General features: G+C 40.8%; 1 protein-coding gene across 1 annotated transcript; it reads left to right on the forward strand.

Annotated features, from left to right (window-relative positions):
* The first annotated feature begins 1,736 nt into the window (after nt 1-1,736).
* Nucleotides 1,737-21,390, forward strand: iffo1b (intermediate filament family orphan 1b). Its single transcript, XM_031744188.2, has 13 exons — nt 1,737-3,293; nt 6,824-6,884; nt 8,231-8,326; nt 9,206-9,346; nt 9,447-9,631; nt 9,733-9,859; nt 12,196-12,288; nt 13,747-13,877; nt 14,451-16,324; nt 19,878-19,947; nt 20,096-20,147; nt 20,424-20,534; nt 20,817-21,390. Exons 1-9 carry the CDS (start codon nt 2,305-2,307, stop codon nt 14,548-14,550), a joined length of 1,923 nt encoding a protein of 640 aa, XP_031600048.1. The 5' UTR covers nt 1,737-2,304; the 3' UTR covers nt 14,551-16,324; nt 19,878-19,947; nt 20,096-20,147; nt 20,424-20,534; nt 20,817-21,390.
* Nucleotides 21,391-21,760: the final 370 nt, after the last annotated feature.

Below are 21,760 nucleotides of genomic sequence, written 5' to 3' on the forward strand. Positions count from 1 at the left end.
AGCACATTCTCCAGTGAGAGCAGGGCTCACCACTGGGGGGAGTGAGGATTTGAGAGATAGAATTTTATCAGTAAAGTATTTTAGAAATTGTTCACAGAGAGCTGAGGATGGGACCATCGGCATATCAGGGCAGGGATTAACCACCGAACTAAAGATTTTAAATAGCAATCGAGGGTTATGGCCGTTGGTCACAATAATATCAGAGAAAAAGGCTGCTTTAGCACGTTTAGCAGCAATTTGAAACTCCAGGCAGCTAGAACGCAAAGTATCAATGGATACCTGGAGATTATCTTTCTTCCATTTCCTCTCAGCTTGGCGGCATACACGCTGCAGGGCACGCGTAGAAAACCAACGTTGAGAATTAGTTCTAGGAGATTTCATTTTGATCGGTTGATTTCTTTAAGTAATTAAAAAGTTGTTCTGCTGGAAGTCTGGCTCTGGTGCCTTCTTGGAGGACAGTAAGGCCTCAGAAAGCAGCTGCTGTGATGCCTTTTGGATCCACGTGGAGGTGCTGACAATCCAGGAGAAATCAAGGATGTGGACACCCAGACTCCACCTGTGCATCTCTGATATAGACCTGATCCTATTACAGTGCTGTTAATAGCATTGGATTGCCTTTTTTCAAACCTCTTGTTTGTCAGTCTTTCAGAAAACAGGAATGTGAGGTAAACCCGAGCCAAACGACACACAATATAGCTATACTAACACATCACTCAGCTAAGAATATGAAGCTCTTTCCTGAAATCTGTCTCAGCAGGTCGGTGACACCTTCTCCTAACCTCTGACTCAAACTAAACCCATCTATAAATGAACACGGAAACATATTTATATGTTGTAATACATCTGTTTAATGCAGTTTCTAAGTGATGGGGAACAAAATTCACAATTCTCTCTTTTTTAAAACCAAAGTTTGTCTACAGATGAAAACTCAGTATGTCAGGAAAAAGCACACTGCACTTTCTGTATGTAATAATAAAGTATTTGATTGTGAACTGCAAATTTACTTCAATAAAAGCGATGGACAAGTGGTATGAAAATACAATGCAAAGTTAGCCCTGCCTGACCCCATCTGTTCTCATGCACAAATATCTGAAAACATCTGTGTTGCCCTCTGATTTGGATGACTTTAAAATTTATACTTTGTATTTTTAAATAAATATATACATATTATTTTTAATTTTACAACAGAAACAGGAGTTCGGTGTACGGTGGTCCAGACAGTCAGTGACACTGAGAATTTATGGCAACAAAACAACTTAAAAGATCCTTTAACGTTATTTGTCACTCTGTAACTTTAATAACTTAAAGGTTTTATATTTTTTTTCCCTCTTCCCCGGTGTCTCCCCTGAAGCATTTATAAAGCACACCTGCATGTTTGTGTCTTTTCTCTCCTTTTCTCTCCTTTGCACCTCCCATCTGTCCTATAGGGCCATCCTGCCCTCGGGGATGCCCGAGCTAATGGGACTCATTAACCCCACAGTGCTCCACTCAGGTGATTCAGCTCTATGGTCACATTGAAAGATAGTGGGTTACACTGAGGTGTTTTTAATTTTTTTGCTACTTAGTGTGCATAAACACCAGTAATTTTAGGCATGTAACTGGCGAACTGTAGTCTTCTTGTTTAACTCTCCATCAGATTTAATAAGAATAAACAAAGTTGAATTACTCTTTAAAAAAACTGGACTAATTCTAACTTAAATTAAAATGACCACAAAACAGTGAAAGTGTGACTTCCAGGTCTGACGTCACGGTTCAGTCCAGTTTTACTAAATCCTCTAATGTTTTTTTTGTTTGGCGCTTGGCTAATGATTTCAAATGTGAACAAGAAAGCAAACAGTTAATTAAGGCTCCTCTATTCGCGTATTTACGGCACACGGATCTTCCAATCCCGCAGCGCTTTCTCCTGCCTGCGGTCACAGCTTGTTGCCAGAACTTCAGTAACGCGGAGACGCCGGATTTCTTTCTTATTCATTCATGCTCTGCGGCTTTTTCTTCATTTATTTCACATTTATTTTGCAAAGCATCACGCTGAGGCGCACGTCCAGTGTTCTGTAGTCTTCCTCCAAATCCATCTGTCCTGGTTTAGGCTGTTTTTTTTCTGTGGATCGTCAGAGAGCACTGATCCATCAGCCGACGTTAAGACCTTTGGGCTTTAAGGATAAGATTCTTATTTATAAACAGTTATATAACCAAGTGAACGGGGCTATAGGCGTTTTGCGCGCACGCCGTTCCTGGATGTCAGACTTCGTATTATCTACATTATAAAAATATTCTGTTATAGCAAGCCAGTTCCTGTCCGTGTTCATGCCAGATCTGCAGCGCTTCAGTTTTCCATACCATAGCATGAATCCTTTGTTGGGGGCCAACGCGCATCTCCAACAGCATCCGCAGCAGAACCAGGCGCCCGGACACCCGGACTCTCCCTCAGGTCTCCTTCCCGACGCTGTTTTCGGTGCACCGGACCCGGCGTCCCTTCTGCTGGGTGAGCAGCCCGGCCCGGGGCCTGACCAGGCGGGGCCTGACTTCACCGCACCCTCGCAGTCTTCACCTTACATCCATCACAGCAGCCACTATCAGCACCGCCCTGTGCCGCATCCCCCTGCTGCGATGGCTCTCAGAAACGACCTGGGCTCCAACATCAGCGTCCTCAAAACTCTCAACCTGCGCTTCAGATGCTTTTTGGCTAAAGTGCACGAATTAGAGCGCAGAAATAAGATTCTGGAGAAGCAGCTGCAGCAGGCGCTGGACGCCAACATGGGCTGCCAAGGTGGATGCTGTGAGAACCAGGCGCACACCCAGGAGGTAAGCGTGCAGACGGGATTTGTCGGAACGATACAGCTTAGGCCCGGCTCCCTGCCCTTCCACAACACCAACAACTCAGCCAGGAGGCCTACGACACTGTTCACAACGCCTCTCGCGCCAGCCCTGCCACCTGCAGCCTCTGAAAACTCGAGTGCAACACAAACAAATGCCGCTTGTAACCCAGCCATCACCATCAGCCTATCCTCCCCCTGTGTGGACTCCCCGGGATCTGGCTCTAAAACGGGAACTAACAACAGCACAGGTCCAGGAGCCTCCACCAACCCTCCTCCACGGTTCCTTCCGGGCACAATCTGGTCCTACAACCACACCCGCAAGTTCGGCCCCGGTGCTGAGCGTCTGACCAGCCCAGGAGTATCCTGGGTGCACCCGGATGGAGTTGGTGTCCAGATTGACACCATCACCCCCGAGATAAGAGCCCTGTACAATGTCCTGGCTAAAGTGAAGAGGGAGAGAGATGAGTATAAACGCAGGTAAATGGACCAAACCTTTTATTGCAGTTCCTTCAGGGCAATTAAAAAAATAAATAAATCTTGTGATTGCTCTGTAGCTTTATTGAGTGTATGTAATGCTCTACTTTGGAGAAGTGAGCAGAACAGCTGTAGACCAGCTGTCTCCTGCAACACCACAGAGTCAGCACAAAAAGTCTACATCAGTCACTTCAGGCCTGGAACTGCATTCATCACATGACTCACCACAGAGGCAGGTGCTGCTGCTACAAATACACTAAAAATATTAACACCTCAGGGGACAAACATGAAGTAGAATCAAGGTCAAAGCTTAATGGTCGCCCTCTGTGCAACCAAACATTTAGCACAGATTGGACACGTTTTATGGGTCAGATGCCAACATCAGTTTTAGCTTTTAGAGTTAAAAGTTGTTATACTGACATATTAGCAAATATTATTTAAATAATACACATAAACACCCATTCTTTTATATTAAAAGAGAAGATAATGTCTCATTGTTTATTATCTTTAAAAGAATGTATTCTTATAGATGTCCTTACACAAGTGCTGCAGACATTTATCCGAGTGTTTTTAAACTGTGGAGTCTTTCAAGTAAGAACCAATCTTTTATGCTGAACATTTACTGGTTGTAGCTTATCAACAATCAACTAAATATCTGAGGGTTTTGATGCAGAATAACAAGCATCAGCTCTTATTCTGTGAAAGTGAGATGGATGAGTAGAAGTGGATTAACCATTGCTGAGAATATGAGATTGTGTAATCCAAATGCTGCTGTGAGCTCATGCGACTTTATCTGATGACATCACCAATTCAAATATGGATGCTTTGATCTCCATTTTAGAAAGACAGCTGTCTGTGTATGTGGCCATCACTTAATCGCTAATATGGAACAATGTGATTGATCTTTTATCCAGAAAGCTTAGCAATAACATCTAAAACTGCATAAATCCTATGGTGAATTTGAAGTTTGTCCAACAGTTTTGGCGGATTGTGTATTATTTGTTAACTCCAAAAGGTCATTTGCGCATTCATCATTAAATTCCCTCAGATTATATCCAAATGAGCAGCCATGCATTCCTCACAGCGGAGATCCTGAGCACAGTATTGTGGGCTCTTTGTGTATGAAGCACATTGATGACTTTAACAATCCAGAGAGTGTGAGACAGCTGAGACGCATGCTTTCTCTGTCTGTAGAGACACTAGTGTGCCTCATTTCCCAGCCTGCTGTCCAAACATATATACATTTTATTTGTGAATCGAGGGGCTTCACACACCCTCTCAGTCTTAAAATCAGTATTCCTCCCCTAATGAGTTGTTTTGAGGGGTCTCTGCAGCCCCCTTCAGTTTACCTCAGGACAAATGAGGACGTCACAAAATGTTTCTTCATGTGAAACTTATTCTCTTAGATTCATGGCCTTTACATAGTTTTTAAAATATTAATACCATTTTATAATGTAATGCTTGTTATCTTATTATTATTATATCTGTTTTAGAACCTTTACTGTAAACTCCAACCTAAAGCAGCTTGTGGTGTATTTTAATTTTCAGACTTACCCTCCTCTAGCTCTCCGCACTGTTCTTTTATTTTATTCAAGGACAACTGTCTCTCCCCCGTTACCCTCCTTCTGTCACTGCCAAAAAAACCCCCCTCACTCTGCCAACCACACGCTCTAGCTCACATTTTCTTTCTCTTTTAAAACCGACACAGTCGCACCTTTTCTTCCTTTCTCACACTCTCTTCCTTCCACTGCGCACCGTCGTCCTCTCTACACTCCATACTGTATCTGCAATGCAGCATGCACTGCAAGATGTAACTGGTGGAGGGGGGCTTGGCTTGCAGAAGGAAGTGCCTCTCAGTTTTCTGTGCGCGCTCTCCTTACTGATCAAACAAGCACCTGCTACGACAACAACAACCCCTGTTTCATGACTCAGTTTATTTCAGATTTAGTATTCCCTGTAGGGATTCTTGTACTGCAGCATTCTGCATTTTAAACAGCTTTTCTATAAGAGGCTGCAGACTGCAGTGAGTGAATTTCCCCTTGTGGTATGAAATCACAGAAATTGAGATCACACACGCAGCGGTCTCTGCTCGGGCTTTTAAATGTGTTAAAGATCAGATTCACGGGCACAATCGTCTGAGATGCATCAGCGAGTTGGCCTGTGAGGGATCGGTGATTCACTCAGTCGAACACCTTTTTTATTATCTCTAATATAACTGCAGTAAACTGATTTTAGTGTGAGACTCAAACACTTAGACTGAAATCTAGTTGTGCTTTTTTGTGCAGATAAATGACAGCCTATCTACTTAATTTGAGCACTCCAGGTCTCATTCACACAGTACTTTTATCTAAGCCTAAGCATTTTTATCAAATATTTACACCCACACTAACTTGGGGTTCAGTATCTTACCCAAGGATACTTCAAGACATGGACAGGAAGAGCCGAGGATCGATTTACTGACCTTCCTGGACCATATCCACCTTTTTAAAAAGAAAAAAAAAGATGTAATGTAAATTTTGATGTTTTAGAAATTAAAAATTTGTTTATGGGACGGATTCCAGTGGAGGTAGAAAATATTTTCAGGTCGTCTGTATCATATTCTTACTTCTGGGACAAAAGGTCTAATAAAAATGATCATGAAATGATATTAGAGGTCAAATTTCAGGACCATTGTGACCTGATTCCAGGACTCCATCCCATTCGTGTGGCGTTGGGAATAAAATGGATTTAGTTAACTGAAGAATTCGTACACTTATTATAAAATAACAGTATTTCATACAATAATTAAATTGGTGAAACTGATGAAATTTTATATCCAAAGGGTCAAAGGTCAGCTTCACTGTAATAATCTAATACTCTGCAAAAACACTTTTCTGGCCATTAATCAACACCAAAACTGAGACAGTGACCATGTTTCACATTTAGTTTGAAACAAATCTAAGCTAGTACATCTTTACTTACTTTTACTACATGCCTGGTCACACATATGCTAGTTATTTTAGGCATTTTGCCTGGAAACTGGGAAGACTGAGCAAAGGGCCTCAGGTCAGAGCTGAAGTCAGGCTACTGCATTTAACCCTGCAGCATGTGGTTGCCTGCTCAGCCTTTTATTTACACCAGTGCCTGTTAGTGTTAAAGCACAGATTTAATTCCACTTTTAGGTAGGCGGTGCTCAGCAGTCAGTGCAGAGTAAATTGCTGCTGTTAAGCAACTTGTTATCCATCTTCTGTCGAATGTGTCTGTTCTGTTTGGTTGATCCTGGATTGCTGAATCACTTGATGTAATCAATCATCAAGGATGCGATTGTTGTAGTTAGAGGTGCATTTTAAATGGACTTTTAGCCCCTTTAGCCTTTGAAATTCCTGAATTAATTCATTCACAGGAGCATTGCCTACTTTTCTAAATGTCAAGAGATGCAAATCTGATGAATACCTAATTTATTTTTTGTTCTTTGTCTCTGATCTCTGTATCCAAGAAGATATGAACTAGAAGATTATTAATGTCTTTCTTAAACTTATCTGTGTGTCTCCTAGATGGGAAGAGGAATACACTATGAGGATGGATCTGCAACAGAAGATTGCAGACTTACAGGAGGTAACATTATGCACCCTTTTTTTGTCTGTTCTTGTATTTCTCAAGCTGTGGGAACATAAATCTGTTTATATAGTCAGACTGTGGGGACTGAAAGTCTCGATATTATAAATGATTATATGTTATTATGAGGTTAGAGTTTGGCAAGTACCCGCAATGACTGCTGTCAGGCTAAGCCCTCAGAAAACTGATGTGAGTTCTCTGAAGTAACAGAATTAAAGACGTGTGTGTGTATGTGTGAATGTTTGTTAAGACATATCCTTCCGCTTTAAATTTTAAATTCTATGCTGGATGAGACGCTTCAGCTGAGGCTGCGCTGGCCTGTTTACAATAATGTTAAAGGGTAAATAGTTTCATGAAAGTGAGAGAAGTAGGGCGGATTAGTTTGGTTTAATATAGATTGTGCTGCAGCTGTTTGTTGATCTTGCCAAGCACAGACCTCTTTCTCTTTGCTGGCAATGATTATTAGCTTCTTTAGCGTCTATCAGTGAGTCATACAAGGCTAGTGCACTCTCTTTTAATTGATTGGCTTTTTTCCTGAAACCCCTTAACCATCCACTGCTAACAGTGCCAAAATGCATTTAAGGAAATGAAAGTTGTATTTTTATCTGCCTCTCGCCAACCATCAAATTGCAATATCTGTACTTCTTGAAACTGTGTCCTTATAAACACATTTCCCCACAATGAAGCCATTCATTATGGCATAATTTAGTTTAAATATAGCCAAAGTGAAATGCTGAAAAATTAAATGAATACTCAGTTTGCTGTCTAAAAGTTCTGGCTTGATTAGCATTAGTGTTTGATTGAAGTCTGTTTTTAGTCTACATGTACGTGATGAAGAGTAGCCGTGACATTCATCTTTTTTTTTTTTTGTGCAGTAACAGTTAAGAGGGAGAATATGAATACCACTGAGATGACAGATAAAGCCCCCAAAATGAATGCTTCCTACCCCCAAATGTTGACTTCATGGCAAAGGTCTCATTCTAAGCCCAGTGGTTTCCTGTATATGTGTTCTTGAGCATGTGCCCCATTGCGAGGAATCTTTACCTGACCCAATTTGACAGGAAATACCACTGCACTTTCAGCCCACAAAAGGGTAAAAAAAAAAAAAAAAAAAAATTGCTTCATGAGTATTGTAACTGCAGCACGTGTGAATAAATCAGCGGGGAGACTTTGAGGGTTACCATGATGTCAGACTCATTTAGAGCTTCCCAGAAGTGATTATGCATTTAGGATTTGAATGTGCTCTTTGCAGATAAAATCTTTTTGCACAATGTGACCCAAAAACTACAGTAAAGACAGTTGTGGTTCGGTGCATTTGTTCATTATGACTTCTTTTGCGTGTGCAGGACCTGCAGGAGAGCGAAGGCTGCCAGGATGAGCTGGTTCGCAGGGTTCAGCATCTGAATACGGAGCTGGTTGTCTTCAAAGGGCTCCTGAGCAATGTAAGCTCATACATTCATGTAATAATCACAAACAGTTTTAGCTCTTTACAGTAATCAGATGTCCCTCTGCGTTGTAAGAGATAAACTGCAGCGCACACCTATTCTACAAAACATTCACTTGGTAGTTTGTCCTTATAAGCTGCTTTCACACTGAAGCCCTGAACTTTTTTTAGACATCACCTGGATAAACGTGGCAGTGAGAACGCAAACATCCAGCCCAACTCTTTAACCTGCCAACTCCGTAGTGCAAAGTCTGCTGTCCAAATGCAACAATTTGTGCTGACGTGAGAGTACTGCGGGTTATAGTTCAGTGAATTCATAGCTAGCGAGTAGTCGTCATGTTTTCTGCATCCCGCACGCTCTGCTCAAGCAGTACCTCCACGTAAACCAATCAGGAGATTTCCTGCTGTGTTGTACGTGTGAGGAAGGATTCTCCAAGTTCATGTGTGAAACAGCTTGCTTTAGTTACAGCAGCGGTCCCCAGCCTTGTAATTGTGTAACTTTATTAGCAGCGTCCTCCTGAAATGGACCAGCAACATTGAGAGTAACATCCTCCTCTCTGCCCCTTAATGCTCTCCGGTCATTACGGTAACGCGTAAATATTTCTTTCGAAATAAGACACACAACTACAACACGGGAAGAGACCCAGGGAAACCGACTTAACGATAAAAAACCCCCTGAAAACCATAAATTTCACAACTGAGCCTCAACTCTCACGGTCTGGTACCAAACGAGTCACAGACCGGCCCGAGGATTGGTCACCCCTGAGTTTTCAGGGGTCTTATTTTCTATCTTTAGGGTGCTGTATAAGAAAATGGTGCTACTATTATGTCATAATCAGTCTTATTGGTACAGTCCCTGTCTCCATCGTCTCTGTAGAATTTGTCAGATTTGGACAGCAAAATCCAGGAGAAAGCGATGAAGGTGGACATGGACATCTGCCGCAGGATCGACATCACTGCTCGTTTGTGTGATGTGGCCCAGCAGAGGAACTGTGAAGACGTCATCCAAATGTATCAGGTAAAACTGCTTAATCTCATCATCTCTGATTCTTTTTTTATCTGCTTTTAGCAAGTGTCTCCTTGTTAGTCAGATCCTCTAAACCCGAACTTTTCTGCAGGTTCCTAATAACCAACCATCGCTAAACTGCCGCCGTAAACAAACCCCTCTATCCTTTAACGGGAATGAGTGTGACGAGCCCGTCAGCACCTCCGAAAGTGACGGAGCAGTGGTTAAAGACGAGGAGCACTGTGGATCTGCTGCTAATCAGATCAATGAGGAGATGCAGAGGATGCTAAACCAGCTGTGAGTGCTCTGAAAATGTAATTACTGTAATGCGAGTCGTCTTTTCAGGCCATGTGCGTTTGTGTGTGTGCAGTCATACTTTTTTTTTTTTACAATTTCAGGCGTGAATGTGAGTTTGAGGATGACTGTGACAGTCTGGCGTGGGAGGAGACTGAAGAGACGCTGCTGCTTTGGGAGGATTTCCCAGGATGCACTTTGCCTCCAGATCCCACCCACCCACCGGGAGAGGTAGGCAGCAGTCACTCAAGTTGAAGATTGAGAGAACTCTCTGTGAAGATTTTAATGCTCACCTGTGGCTACTAGAGAGGAGCTAATTTATAAACACAGATACAGAGGCTTCAAAAAAGCTAAAAATTGAAAGATTTACCTTTAGCCATCTTTGTGGCATATTAAAAACACTAATTGCATGGGATTATGGCTGTCAGAAGTTACCCCACCATCACTGTTTTCTGCAAGACAGCATAAACAAGCCTGTGTTTTACTGAAATTGACAGATATCTGTGGTCACCAGTTATAGACCTCACATAGTAAGCTGACACATGCAGTCATGTGAGAAAGAACTTTTTCACAAGGCTCTATTCATTTCTGTGAAAAACTAAGTACACTGCCGCAGTGTTCCCAGAAGCTCAGAGCAAATTCACCCCAAGTGCAGACTGTGCAGTGCTCTGACATATTGCAACTACTTTTCAGACTCTACAGGCCACATTTAGCATATTAAATGTTAAAGTTCATGACAGTACTATTAAAAAAAGACTCAACAAGTATGGCTTTTTTGTAAGGGTTACCAGGAGAAAGCCTATTTTCTTTAACCATTGTAGCACAGCTTGGTTTTGCAAAGTTGCATCTGAACAAACCACAAGACTTGGAGGAACAGTGGGGTGGGGGGTGACATGAACTTGTTTTGCAGCTATAGGAGCTGGGCACCTTGCAGTTACTGAGTCGACCATGAGCTCCTATGCATACCAACGTATTCTAGAGTCACATCTGGCCGTCTGTCTGACAGCTGAAGCTTGGCCCAAATTGGGTCATCCCGCAGGACATGTACAGCAGCAAATCTGCAACAGAAGAAGTAAAATCAAAGCGTAAAGGTGGTGCAATCAAAGTCCAGACCTCAACCAGACTCAGGTCTGGGATGTTAGACACTTGTGCATAAACAAGTGCCCTCAAACCTCAATAAACTGAAGCAACACTTTGAAGAAGAGTGGGCTAAAATTCCCCCACAGGGACGTGAGAGACAGAACGTCATATAGAAAACAATTACTTAAGGTTATTTGTGCTAAAGGTGGTTATCCAGTCTGCTTATTCACGCAGGGTACTTTGTTTCTCACAGGGCTGTGCAGTCCTTTCTTTTTGTTTTTCACGTGACCGTAACTGTTGATCTTTCTGAAAGACGGAACAATTTTCATTACCATATGTTGGCATCTCATCATCCTTTCAGGTTTCAGTCAAAGTGAGTTTCTTAATTGTCATGCACCTGCAAAAGGTGCAGGGAAAACAAAGAAAACTGAAACACTAAATCACAGATAACATCACAAGACGACCCACTCACCCCACCTGCATTTCAGTCTGCCTGTGTAGCACTCGTGTACTGCAGGTGCCCGAGAGGCGGTATGGCAGGTTTCTAATTAGCACGACTGGCAGCACCTGGGCCCAGTGTGCTCTATAAACGCCCTCAGAGCTCAGCTGCCAGTGTGGCTTTCCTCTCCAGAGACACTTCTGAGATTTTGGTTGTATCTTGGTTTGTTGCATTGCACGAGACAACATTGCATGTGCCGTTTCCTCACTCACGCTCTCTCTCACACCACTGGCAATACTGACCACACATCCCATGGCTAGTTTAAGTTCTGTCTTTTGGTTCTTTAGTTTAAAAATAAACTGTTTCTTTAATTGGCACATGTGTGCATCTCTCTTTTTGTCATAGTCATGCTCTGTGTTTTTGCGACAAATTACTAAATTCTCTCTGCCCCACCAAGTAATGTTCATCCTGTGTGAATGCAGTTATGTGGAGACATCTGATATCTATTGTTACTTTAAAAAAACGTTTCAGCATTTCACCTCTTTACACTGTTTAAGTCACTACATAAAGGAGTTTTATAAAGTACAGGAAGCACACTGTAATTTCTAAGTGCACATGGTTTGATGTTATTGCTTCAGATTTGAAAGAATCTTTTCTTTGCGTGGTTATAAGTGGACTTTATCCAGAACAGTAGGCAGAGTGGAGTCCTTCAAAGCTCAGTCTGCTGCCCTTCGGTGCTCTGCTGTGGCCAGGCCAATTCAGGACAAAACAACAGTCGCACAAATCCAGCCTGTATTTAGCGTACATGGTGTTTGTTTCCAAGAAATGCATGTAGGTATTTGTTTTCATTCACCAGCTGTGTGCGCTTTGAAAAGTCTGCTCTTTCTCCCGTGGGAAATAAGTCAGTGAAATGTGAGCTGATGGGAGCACCGCAGCAGCTGTGCTTTGATGGTTCTGTGTCTACGGTGATGTCTGATGATGCACACGTTAAACTGATTATGACTACCTTTCATCGCACGTAAATTTCCATGTCCGTGTTTGTCTACAGCAGGAGGACTGTCTGGAAAAGGTGATTAATGACACAGAATGCCTTTTCAAATCTCGAGAGAAGGAATACCAAGAGACCATTGACCAAATTGAGGTCAGACGCTTGCTCTGTACTATTATATGTTAAACACCCTGTGTTAAATAACTTCCTTCATCCTACATGTTGGCAGTTTGTTCTTTCATTTTTGCTGCATACATTATCATGTCTCCTGCACTGGTTTTTGTGTCTTGCATTCACAAGACAATACGATGTCTAAATAATGACTATCACTTGGCATTAAGTGAAACACTATTACTATGCTTTGTTTTAATGGTGCAGTAGCCTGCCTTGCTGAATTTAATCTTTACTGAACAGTAAAGAACTTTAAAGGACTTTCTTTACATCTTTCATACATTTTAGATGAGTTTATGTAAACCTGAGCAGTTTGGCTGCACATAGTCAGAGGGTTGTTCAAGAAAGCAGGTTTAACAAACTCTGAGTCTAACTCTAAGCCTACTTCCACACTAGAAAAGAAAAATAAAATGAAGGGCTTCACTGAAAACAGTTTATAGTCGAGGACTAACTAAGCTCTGTCCTTGTCTGGGAAACCAGCCATGGGTTTATTTACTGTGTGAGAGAGGAAACTCTATTTTCAATTCTTAGAACAGCTGGTCAGAGTATGTTTAGACTGGGTTAAGCAGTGCATGGGTAATGGAAAAAGCCATCATCAAGTGCTGATAGCATGAGTTACTCTGGCTAAGGGCAAATAGAGAGCAGAGATTCCTTTATAATCCAGTGGAGCTGGATATTTTTTTAACCGAAGTGATCTAGTCATCATTTACCCAGCTTAAATGTGACTTACTATGTAATAAACCTGTGATCCTTCCAATTTTTTACATTTGATTATTAAATCCCAGCTATAACTTGACAGAGACTACATCTGACACCAACTGAAGCTAAAGCTGTGAATCACACTGATTAGACACAGTTTACAAATGGACCTGTGATGTTAGTCCCAAAGGCTCTAAACACCATGAATAACTTTAAGGACTTAAGTGTGTGAAAATATTTAAACATGAATTGGTGCCAGAACACATCCAGAATGTCTGCGGTCTGAGTTTGAAAACTCACTTTAAACTGCGTTTAGTTCAGTTATAGCCTGAAGATTTTCACAATATCCAGTGACTGATTTTTGAATGAGCGATTATACAAGTGCTCATGTTAAATAAAAGAAATAGCAAACTTTCATTTAACGGGAGTCTGTTTGCAAAGGCGTGCACTTTTGCACATTTGTTTTGATATTGACTGCATGGGTGAGGAAGTGAGACCGAAAGAGAGGCGGACTTGGAGAGCGTTTGTTGTAGAAAACCTGTTAGCCTGGCGTTGCTTAGAGATGATGTTTTAGCTGTTTTTAGATGAGAAACCAAAGAGTTTTCTTCATCTCAAGGTAGTGAAAAAAAAAAATCATAGCAGAACAACAATGGCAACAAAAAAAAAACTCTATTAGATTGCTGTTGATTGCATGGGTATGTATTCTTGGAGTCTTAGTCTAACTCTGTTTTCTGACTGTAGCTGGAACTGGCCACAGCTAAGAGCGACATGAACCGACACCTGCACGAGTACATGGAGATGTGCTCGATGAAGAGAGGCCTGGATGTTCAGATGGAGACCTGCAGGAGACTCATCACACAGAGCGAAGACAGGTACACGCACATAAACACACACTTAATGTTGATTTTATTGATCTATTTAGCTTTCTTAAAAAAAAAAAAACCCTATTTGAACAGTTTCAGTGTATACAGCATATCTAATTTATATTTTATTTAAAATAAAATAAACATTTATTAAATGGGTTATAAAACATTACAGTATAGGTGTATTCAGCTTTAATTATGAGTTTTTATTAAAGTTATTATTATAATCCACTTTTGTCAAAACGCATTATATTATTTCAGCTTTCTTTATCTTGATTTGTTACCTGTTTATACACATGGATAGACATGGTTATTACTTAGTTATGACTACACTATTTACTATATGTTTATTTAGCTTTAAATATAAATAAGCTTTATGCTTAATTGGCTGGACTTTATTACCTGGAAATCTATACCAACTGTCTCCATTTCCCTAAAAGCCATAATATTAAGCCATCTGAAAATATTGCACTTTATATCAAAACCTTTACTGAAAATTATAGCGAACTACCGAACCCACGGCTAGAGCGAGTTTAGTTTTCACTAAAAAAAATGATGCATTTCTCTTTCTGCCCCTCTCAGTCCATCTGCTGTGCCTCCACCCGCTGAGGAGAGTGAACAGAGAGAGAACGACAAGGCGTCAGTATCTCCACCTTCTTCCTCGAGCAGTGGGAGAACATGACACATGCTCACTCCAGCGTTAACAGCGGCCGTGGTCACGTGATCTCCATTGCATCCATGACCACACCGACACAATGGGCGCTGACTACGTGACTACGGCAACACCATGTTTACGTACTTATTTGATGAGTCATTTCTTTTTCTGGACACTTTGGAAAGTGAGATGGAAGTGACTGAGCGAGGAAGTCTGTCATTGTGCTTCATTTTGTGATGATTCAGTAGGTTGAAGGACCTAGGTTCAACTGACTGTAAGTGTGGTTACAGGAAGACATAGCATGACTTATTCATTATACACAAACGGACACAAGCTAAAACAAGGATAATGTAAGCATCTTAAACTCATCTCTGATCTGCTTTTATGGTCACTGAAGCTCTAAAAGTTCAATTCACATTTACAGGAATATTTCCAAGAAACAATGAAGATTCAGTCTTAAAATAATATAACACTGAATTTTTGAATTTGAATCTTTATCCACACATGTAGGTTTAATAAGAAGCCACGAGAGAGCATTTTACTGGCTTGCAGCTGCATTCACAGTTCACCATATCTCTTGCATAAACGATAATAGAATCACAGGCAATAGAATCTGGGGCAATAAATGAAAAGTTAAAGATAAAGGAGAAAAACGCAAACATTACGTGCATTTTTACTGGAGCAACAGAGTTGAGTCTTTGACTACCAACAGGCCTCCTTCCAATAAAGTGAGGTGTTTTCTAGATAACAAGGAAAATGTATGCAAAAACCTTAAAACTTCAGATTTTCAAGTCATTTCAAAGTGATTTAAAAAAAAAAAAACTAAAATCCTGAGAAGTTGCTCTTCAGATCTGTGGTGTTTTGTGTTCCTAAGCCTTAAACCAGATGATATAAGAGTTTGTTTCTATTCTTCTCCTGAAGCCCTTGATCAAATATAACAGAAGTTAATTGGGAAAGTTGAATGTCACTCCTCTCACTCGGATGCCTCCAGTTCAGAAAGTGTACATGTGTTCGCTTTGACGACCACATTGTTTGAAAAATGGCAGTAAAATGTTGGCTATAAGAAAGCTGTGGGCCTCCTGGCAGATTTTTCATCAGAATTTTTGTGACAAATTCTTAAATATTTTGAAAAACGTAAAAATGAGTAGTAGTCGTCTGACCACTGAGCTGGTCGATTTGGTGCAAGAACACTGTTTCTATAATGATGTGGGAGAAGATATGCATTGACAAAGAACAATAATGCAGAATTTAGTCAAGGATAACATGGCAAAAGCAAAAAATCCAAAAAATGAAATCAAGATTTTGGCCTCCGTAACCTGCGAGCTACATCTGTGACACAGCGGAGGCTGATTTGTTCCTTGGCTCATTTGGACACATTCGTTTACCCTAAATCTGTAAATAAATGGCCAAATTAGCTTATATTTCCTGTGCAGATGCAAAAACTTTTAACAATAATACAACATAGTCACAGTAGTAAGTCGCATGTCTATATCACCATCTTTATGGTATCAGCCTGAGGCAGACCAAACCACCCTGCTGTTCACAGAGAATTCCAACATTGATCATCCTGACGATGTCGTAGATGATGTTGGAGCTCCAATCATTTCATATGAGTCACATCTGGAATACCACAAACACCGTAGTCTGTTTTGAACTTTGTAGTTTGCGGGAAAGGTGAGGGAGCAATGACCACCGTGTCGCGAGGAAGTTGTTTTTTAGTTTTGAACATAACCGTAGTCTCTGTCTGCTGCACTTCAAAGACCGACTAAAGTACTGGATGATAGAGTCACTCAAGGGTCATGTAAGTGTTGTTAATAATCTTTGTTTTTTAGCAGTAATGCTTATGATAGATTAGAGTGAAGGCTGTATGTTTGAGTAAAGCTGCATGGTTGAGCAGAATCAGTGGAAAAACAAAAAGGCTGTCATGTAATAATGTAAGTTAGTCACCGAGTGCCAAAATAATATTTAGATTGTGAATCAACAGGAAATTGCTTAAAAAAAGACTAAACATAGCTGCTGAAGCTATTTCACCAAGGTGCTTGATGTATAGAAGTGAACCTACGTTTTGCACATAGAAAAGAAGAGCAAAGCAAAACTGTACCATAAGAAACAATCAGTAGTATAACCTGAAAAACAAAATATGCTGACCTACTGCAAACAGACTATTATATTTGTTCTATTTAGATTTCCTCCTTATGAAAAAAAGTGTCGCCGGTGAACGCATCACATACCTTATTTTTACTTTAATTATGTCTATTGGCATATTTAACCCACATGTTCCTTTGTAGGAAAACACATACAGCGCACAGCTGTCAGGTGGACGCCCCCTCCATCACACCTCTATTATCAGACACTGTTTTAAATAGTGTTGTTTCTTCTGTGTAGACGAACCAGGTGAAATAACTCACTTTAGTGCTTTGTTTCAGCAGGAGGGTGCAGTTCAGCTCATGCATGTGTTGCAGTTGTAAACAGCTGAGCGCCGATCTGAGAAGATCAGGCGTCGGGTGCATTGTGAAAGGCATAAAACACCATCTCTCTTTGTACCGTTACACTTTAACGCACTGAGTGAATTTATATGTATGCATGTGCCAGTGTGTATGTTTATGGGCCTTCTGTCTGGTCAGCGAGTGTTTTTAAGAAGACTCTTACCGGCACAACATTAAGAAGGATCAAACTGTAAAATCTCATATTTTCTCAGTTGAACGCCACCAAAATGACTTCTGAAACTGAGCTGTGTTTTCATGGTGACCACCTGAAAAATTCAGAATCTGATGATCGTGTAGGTTTTCTTTCCTAGTAGTGCTCTTTCTTTATGAGCGTATGCTAAGTAAAGTCAGTGTAAAAATATCTCAGTTCAGGAAGATGAACGGAAACGCAAATGCTTTTGTGAAATGATGGCTTTGATATTATATGCATAACAGAAATATAGCTTTGAATATATACTCGTGTTTAAAGAACAGAGCTAAATGAAGACTCCACGGTGGAAATGATGGCAGATGAGAGCAAAAGAGTTTTTGTTTTCTGTCTTCACACAACAGAAAACCTTATTTACAAAAAATTTTTAAGAAAATTATGCCACAGAGTCAGAACTATTGATCTAAAAATCCAAATGTGTGACTTTGCAGCTTTAAACATCAAGAAAAAGTAACTTTGGCTGAAAAAGGCTTCACTGTAGAGCTGCTGTATGTAATATGTCGAGAGAGGCTGGATGAATGAATAAAAGATGCAACTGAGCAACAACGCGTGCAGTTATTTCCCTGTATTAAGTTCAACAGTTTTTTTTTCTAACAACAGTTATCTGAAGGCACTTTATACCAAGATAAAGACCCTGAAGCAAAAAATGAAAGATAGAATCATCCAAATCTCATTAAGTAACCACTTAATCATCTGCTGGAACAGATTGGGGTGAGATGACCATAATTTTACTCTTCCTATCCGACTTAACATTAAACTCAAAACCTAAAAGGAGTGTTCCTGTGTTAACACCTTTATCCTTGATTATCCTTATTTCAAATTTTACATTTTACATGGTAAAACAGGGATTTTTTCCAGGACTTCAATTTGGAAATATAAAGCACTTAAAACACTTTAAAACCTACATAGAAATATTTAACATGGAAAATGTCACCATATTAATATATAATGAACTCAACAGTTGGCTTAAAGCTAAAGTAAATATAAATATGTTTGTGAAGGTTTCCAAACTCCTTAGATTACTTAGATAGGATTAAACAAACTGCTCTTCTATTTTGTCAAATAAGCAAATTCGAGTGGTTCACTCTGGCTATATATTCTTCATCAGGTGTCACAGTTTATATTTGATTTGATATACCTTTATTAGTCCCACAAGGGGAAATTTCATAAGGCTGCCGACCTATTGCATGCAATGGCGGCGCCATCTTACCCTCCGACCATACATACATTACACAAAAACATCACATGGGTAAGACAGGTCAGAGAGGTATAACAATGGAAAATGCACCACATGAGGAAAGATAAGGAGAAAAAAAAAAACTCCTCCCAGACTGAGCTCCAACAGGGAGATCAGTTTGAGAACAGAAAAAAAACACCTCTGCACATAGCACATGAAAAAAAACTCTTAATACACCAAAAAACACATGACAAGCAACAGGGGTGGGTAAAGGGTGAGAGACAGCCAATGTGGACAGTACATCCGGGCCTGCAGCCTATGTGCTGGTCTCCTTGATCCACCGTCAGCATCGGAAGGGAATAAGCGTCGAAGGCGTTTGGAGGAGGGAGGGGGGATGAGTGTATGTCTGCATGTGTATATATGTCTGTGTGCGTGTGTGTGTATGTGTCCAGAGTTCAGCTGAGACAGTGTCCTTCGCCCTGCCAGGCTAAGTAAACAGTCTTGCAGCCAACCCAGGTGGCCTTGAATAGAAAGGGAAGAACAGTCAAAACACAGTCGTTATCAGGGTGTTGTTGTTCAGCTCCAGCCTTGCAACCGCAGCTGGCGCCGAAGGGGTATCCGCATGAGTGATGGTGCTTTTTACTTTAGTGCGAACAGCTCATATGAATTTCCAAGCAGTTCTACAGTCCAACACTGGTCTCTCAATCTCCCGCTGGAGAGCCGCGAGCTTCGCCATACTTGCGCTCTGTGATGTTGTCATTCTTGTGCCCAAAGAGCCGATTCTGAGAACTCACGACAGTGTGCCTCCCCGAGATGTTATCCAATTTACTCTCAGAGATGTTATGCCGAGCGAGCCCTTCCGAGATGTAATCCAGTCTGCACTCAGAGATCTTATTCTGAGTATTCACGGCAGCCATAAGCCTTTCTAAGATCTTATCCGTGCTGCACTCAATGAGCCCATTTTGAGAAACTCACGCCTCTTCCCATCGTTTCAATCTCAGCGGGCAGCCTTGTGGGGGTTTGAACAGCCGGTTCCGCTTCCTTAGTTTTCCGGTAAGTCAGGGCCAAGCCAGCTCCGATCAGCCAGAACCCTGTTACCATGGTTCCGAATAGGTAGATATCTTCAGCACTCAGGCTCACCCAAGCCCAAACGTCTCGTTGAGAAAGGGGTGTCAATTGCATTCAGAGACCAGTTGATCAAATCCATAATTCTCTTTTAGGTTTTAGAGAACAGACTGTGAGAGAGTGTTCCAGGGAAAAGTAATACAAAAAAATGATGAGGCTTTAGGGCTTTGACACATAAATGTTAGTCAGTTTTAGCAGGCTGGGAGGGGTCAGAGTGTGGGAAGCAGGAATATGTAACCAGGTAAAGAAAGAAAGACGACCGAGAAAGATACAGAAAGACAAGAGTGAGGCACACTTTGAGGAAGTTGGCAAAACAAAAGAAGCTGTAGATGACTGGCAGCTTTACGTCTGTCCACAGAATGGGATTGGTGCAATACTCTGTGGCCCTCCTGATGTTATCCACACAGTTGGTGCTCAGCTTACCCATGGTAAGACTTTCTTCTCTAACCTATCTACCTTAATTTCTGCACACACTTTTGTCAAATAAGACAAATAGTTGACATGAGTGAACGTGACATGGATGATGAGTTACCGAGAACTTTCATTTTAGTGATTTATGTCTATCTGTGTTGACAGACAAAGACAACCTACACAGTTGGTGGGAGAGAGTGTGACTATTGCCCTGCAGGTAGGAAGCGTGTGATAACTTGATGTGAGCTTCTGTTAATATTTTTAAAATTCTGCCGTTTGTTCATCAGTTTACATTTACTCAGAATTATTGTAAAAAAATGACTCTCTTAGGTACAGTGGTGTGAAGTATGGGTCTTTCTTGTCTGTGTGTTGTTTTGATTTTCTGCATTGATGAAAAATGACGCAGGCTGAGTTTGTGAAGTTTGACCACATCCTTCACTGATATGCACTCCGAGTCTGCACGCCTTTGCACTTGCTTTTTCTGTTCTCACAGGTATGTATTCGACTGATTGTACAACATGTGAACACTGTCCTGCTGGAACATACACAACTGACTGGAACTATGAAGACGAATGCCATCGCTGCTTTGAAGACTGCAACCCTAGTAAAGAAACTTTACATTTCCACCTTTAATGATTTCATCCGTCCTTGTTAGGAGTGTGAAGATATTCATAATCTTTTCTATAAAGAAGTGATAATCCATGGCACTGCTTTGGAGACTGGAACCATAATAAAGAAACTATGAGTCATTTCTACCTTTAATGACTTCATCAGGATCGTGATATACCCGTGATCTCTGAGTTTCTACAAAGAGCTGATAAACCATTAATAGTAATTCTACATGCACTGTGATGAGTATAATAATCTCTATTTCACTCTTTCTCAGAGTTTCATCTTAAAGTGGTTCAGAACTGCACCAGTACGTCTGATATGAAATGTGACTGCGAGGATGGTTTTAGATGCACCAGGTGGACCCGAGAGAGAAACTGCATGGCTTGTGAAGAAGATGCCAGACAACTAAAACACAAATGCTTTAGTGATTTGTGTTTTAGCATGTTTTTAGCATGATTCCTGCGATGTTGTAAGCATGAAGGTGTGTTTAAAGAGCTCAAGGAAGTCTGTCCACAGTTACACACTAAAAAGAAAAAGCATAAACTTCTATTAAGGCACAGAAATCTGTTTGCTCTATTTAGCTTTTCAGGGGGAATGATGGCAGAGGAAAAACAAAGCGTTTTTGATTTCCTTCTTCACACATGATAAAGCCCTACTTCAAAATATTTTTATTTTAGAAAGTTTCACCACAGAATATGATGATAATCATGTAAAACTCCAAATGTGTGACTTCACAGTTTTAAATATTAAGAAAAAGTAACTGTGGCCAAAAAGCTTCACTGCAGAGCTGCTGCATGCAATATGTCAAGAAAGACGAATGAATAAAAGATGCAACTGAGCAACAACAACACGTGCAGTTATTATTTGTAAAAACAAACACTTCCCTGTATTACATTCAGATGAGTTTTAAATATGATCAAACACCAACAACAGTCATCTGAAGGCACTTTAAATCGAGATAAACACTTTACAATATTATAGTTAGAAAGCCAAAGACAGTCATTCCTTTTGACGACTTTAACAATATTTAGAAGAAGAAAACGCCCTTTTAAATCGGACAAAGGTCTCCAGCAGAAACAGGCTCAGAGTGAGAGAGCTGAGGGAAAAGGAGAGAGAAAAGAAAGATGACATAGAGACATGACAACAGTTCAATTTTTTCTGTCTAGATTCACAAAGTGCCATGAAACAGGACAGAAACATTCCACAAAACTTTGTCCA

The sequence above is a fragment of the Oreochromis aureus genome, linkage group 11, assembly GCF_013358895.1.
Source record: "Oreochromis aureus strain Israel breed Guangdong linkage group 11, ZZ_aureus, whole genome shotgun sequence".
NCBI lineage: Eukaryota > Metazoa > Chordata > Actinopteri > Cichliformes > Cichlidae > Oreochromis > Oreochromis aureus.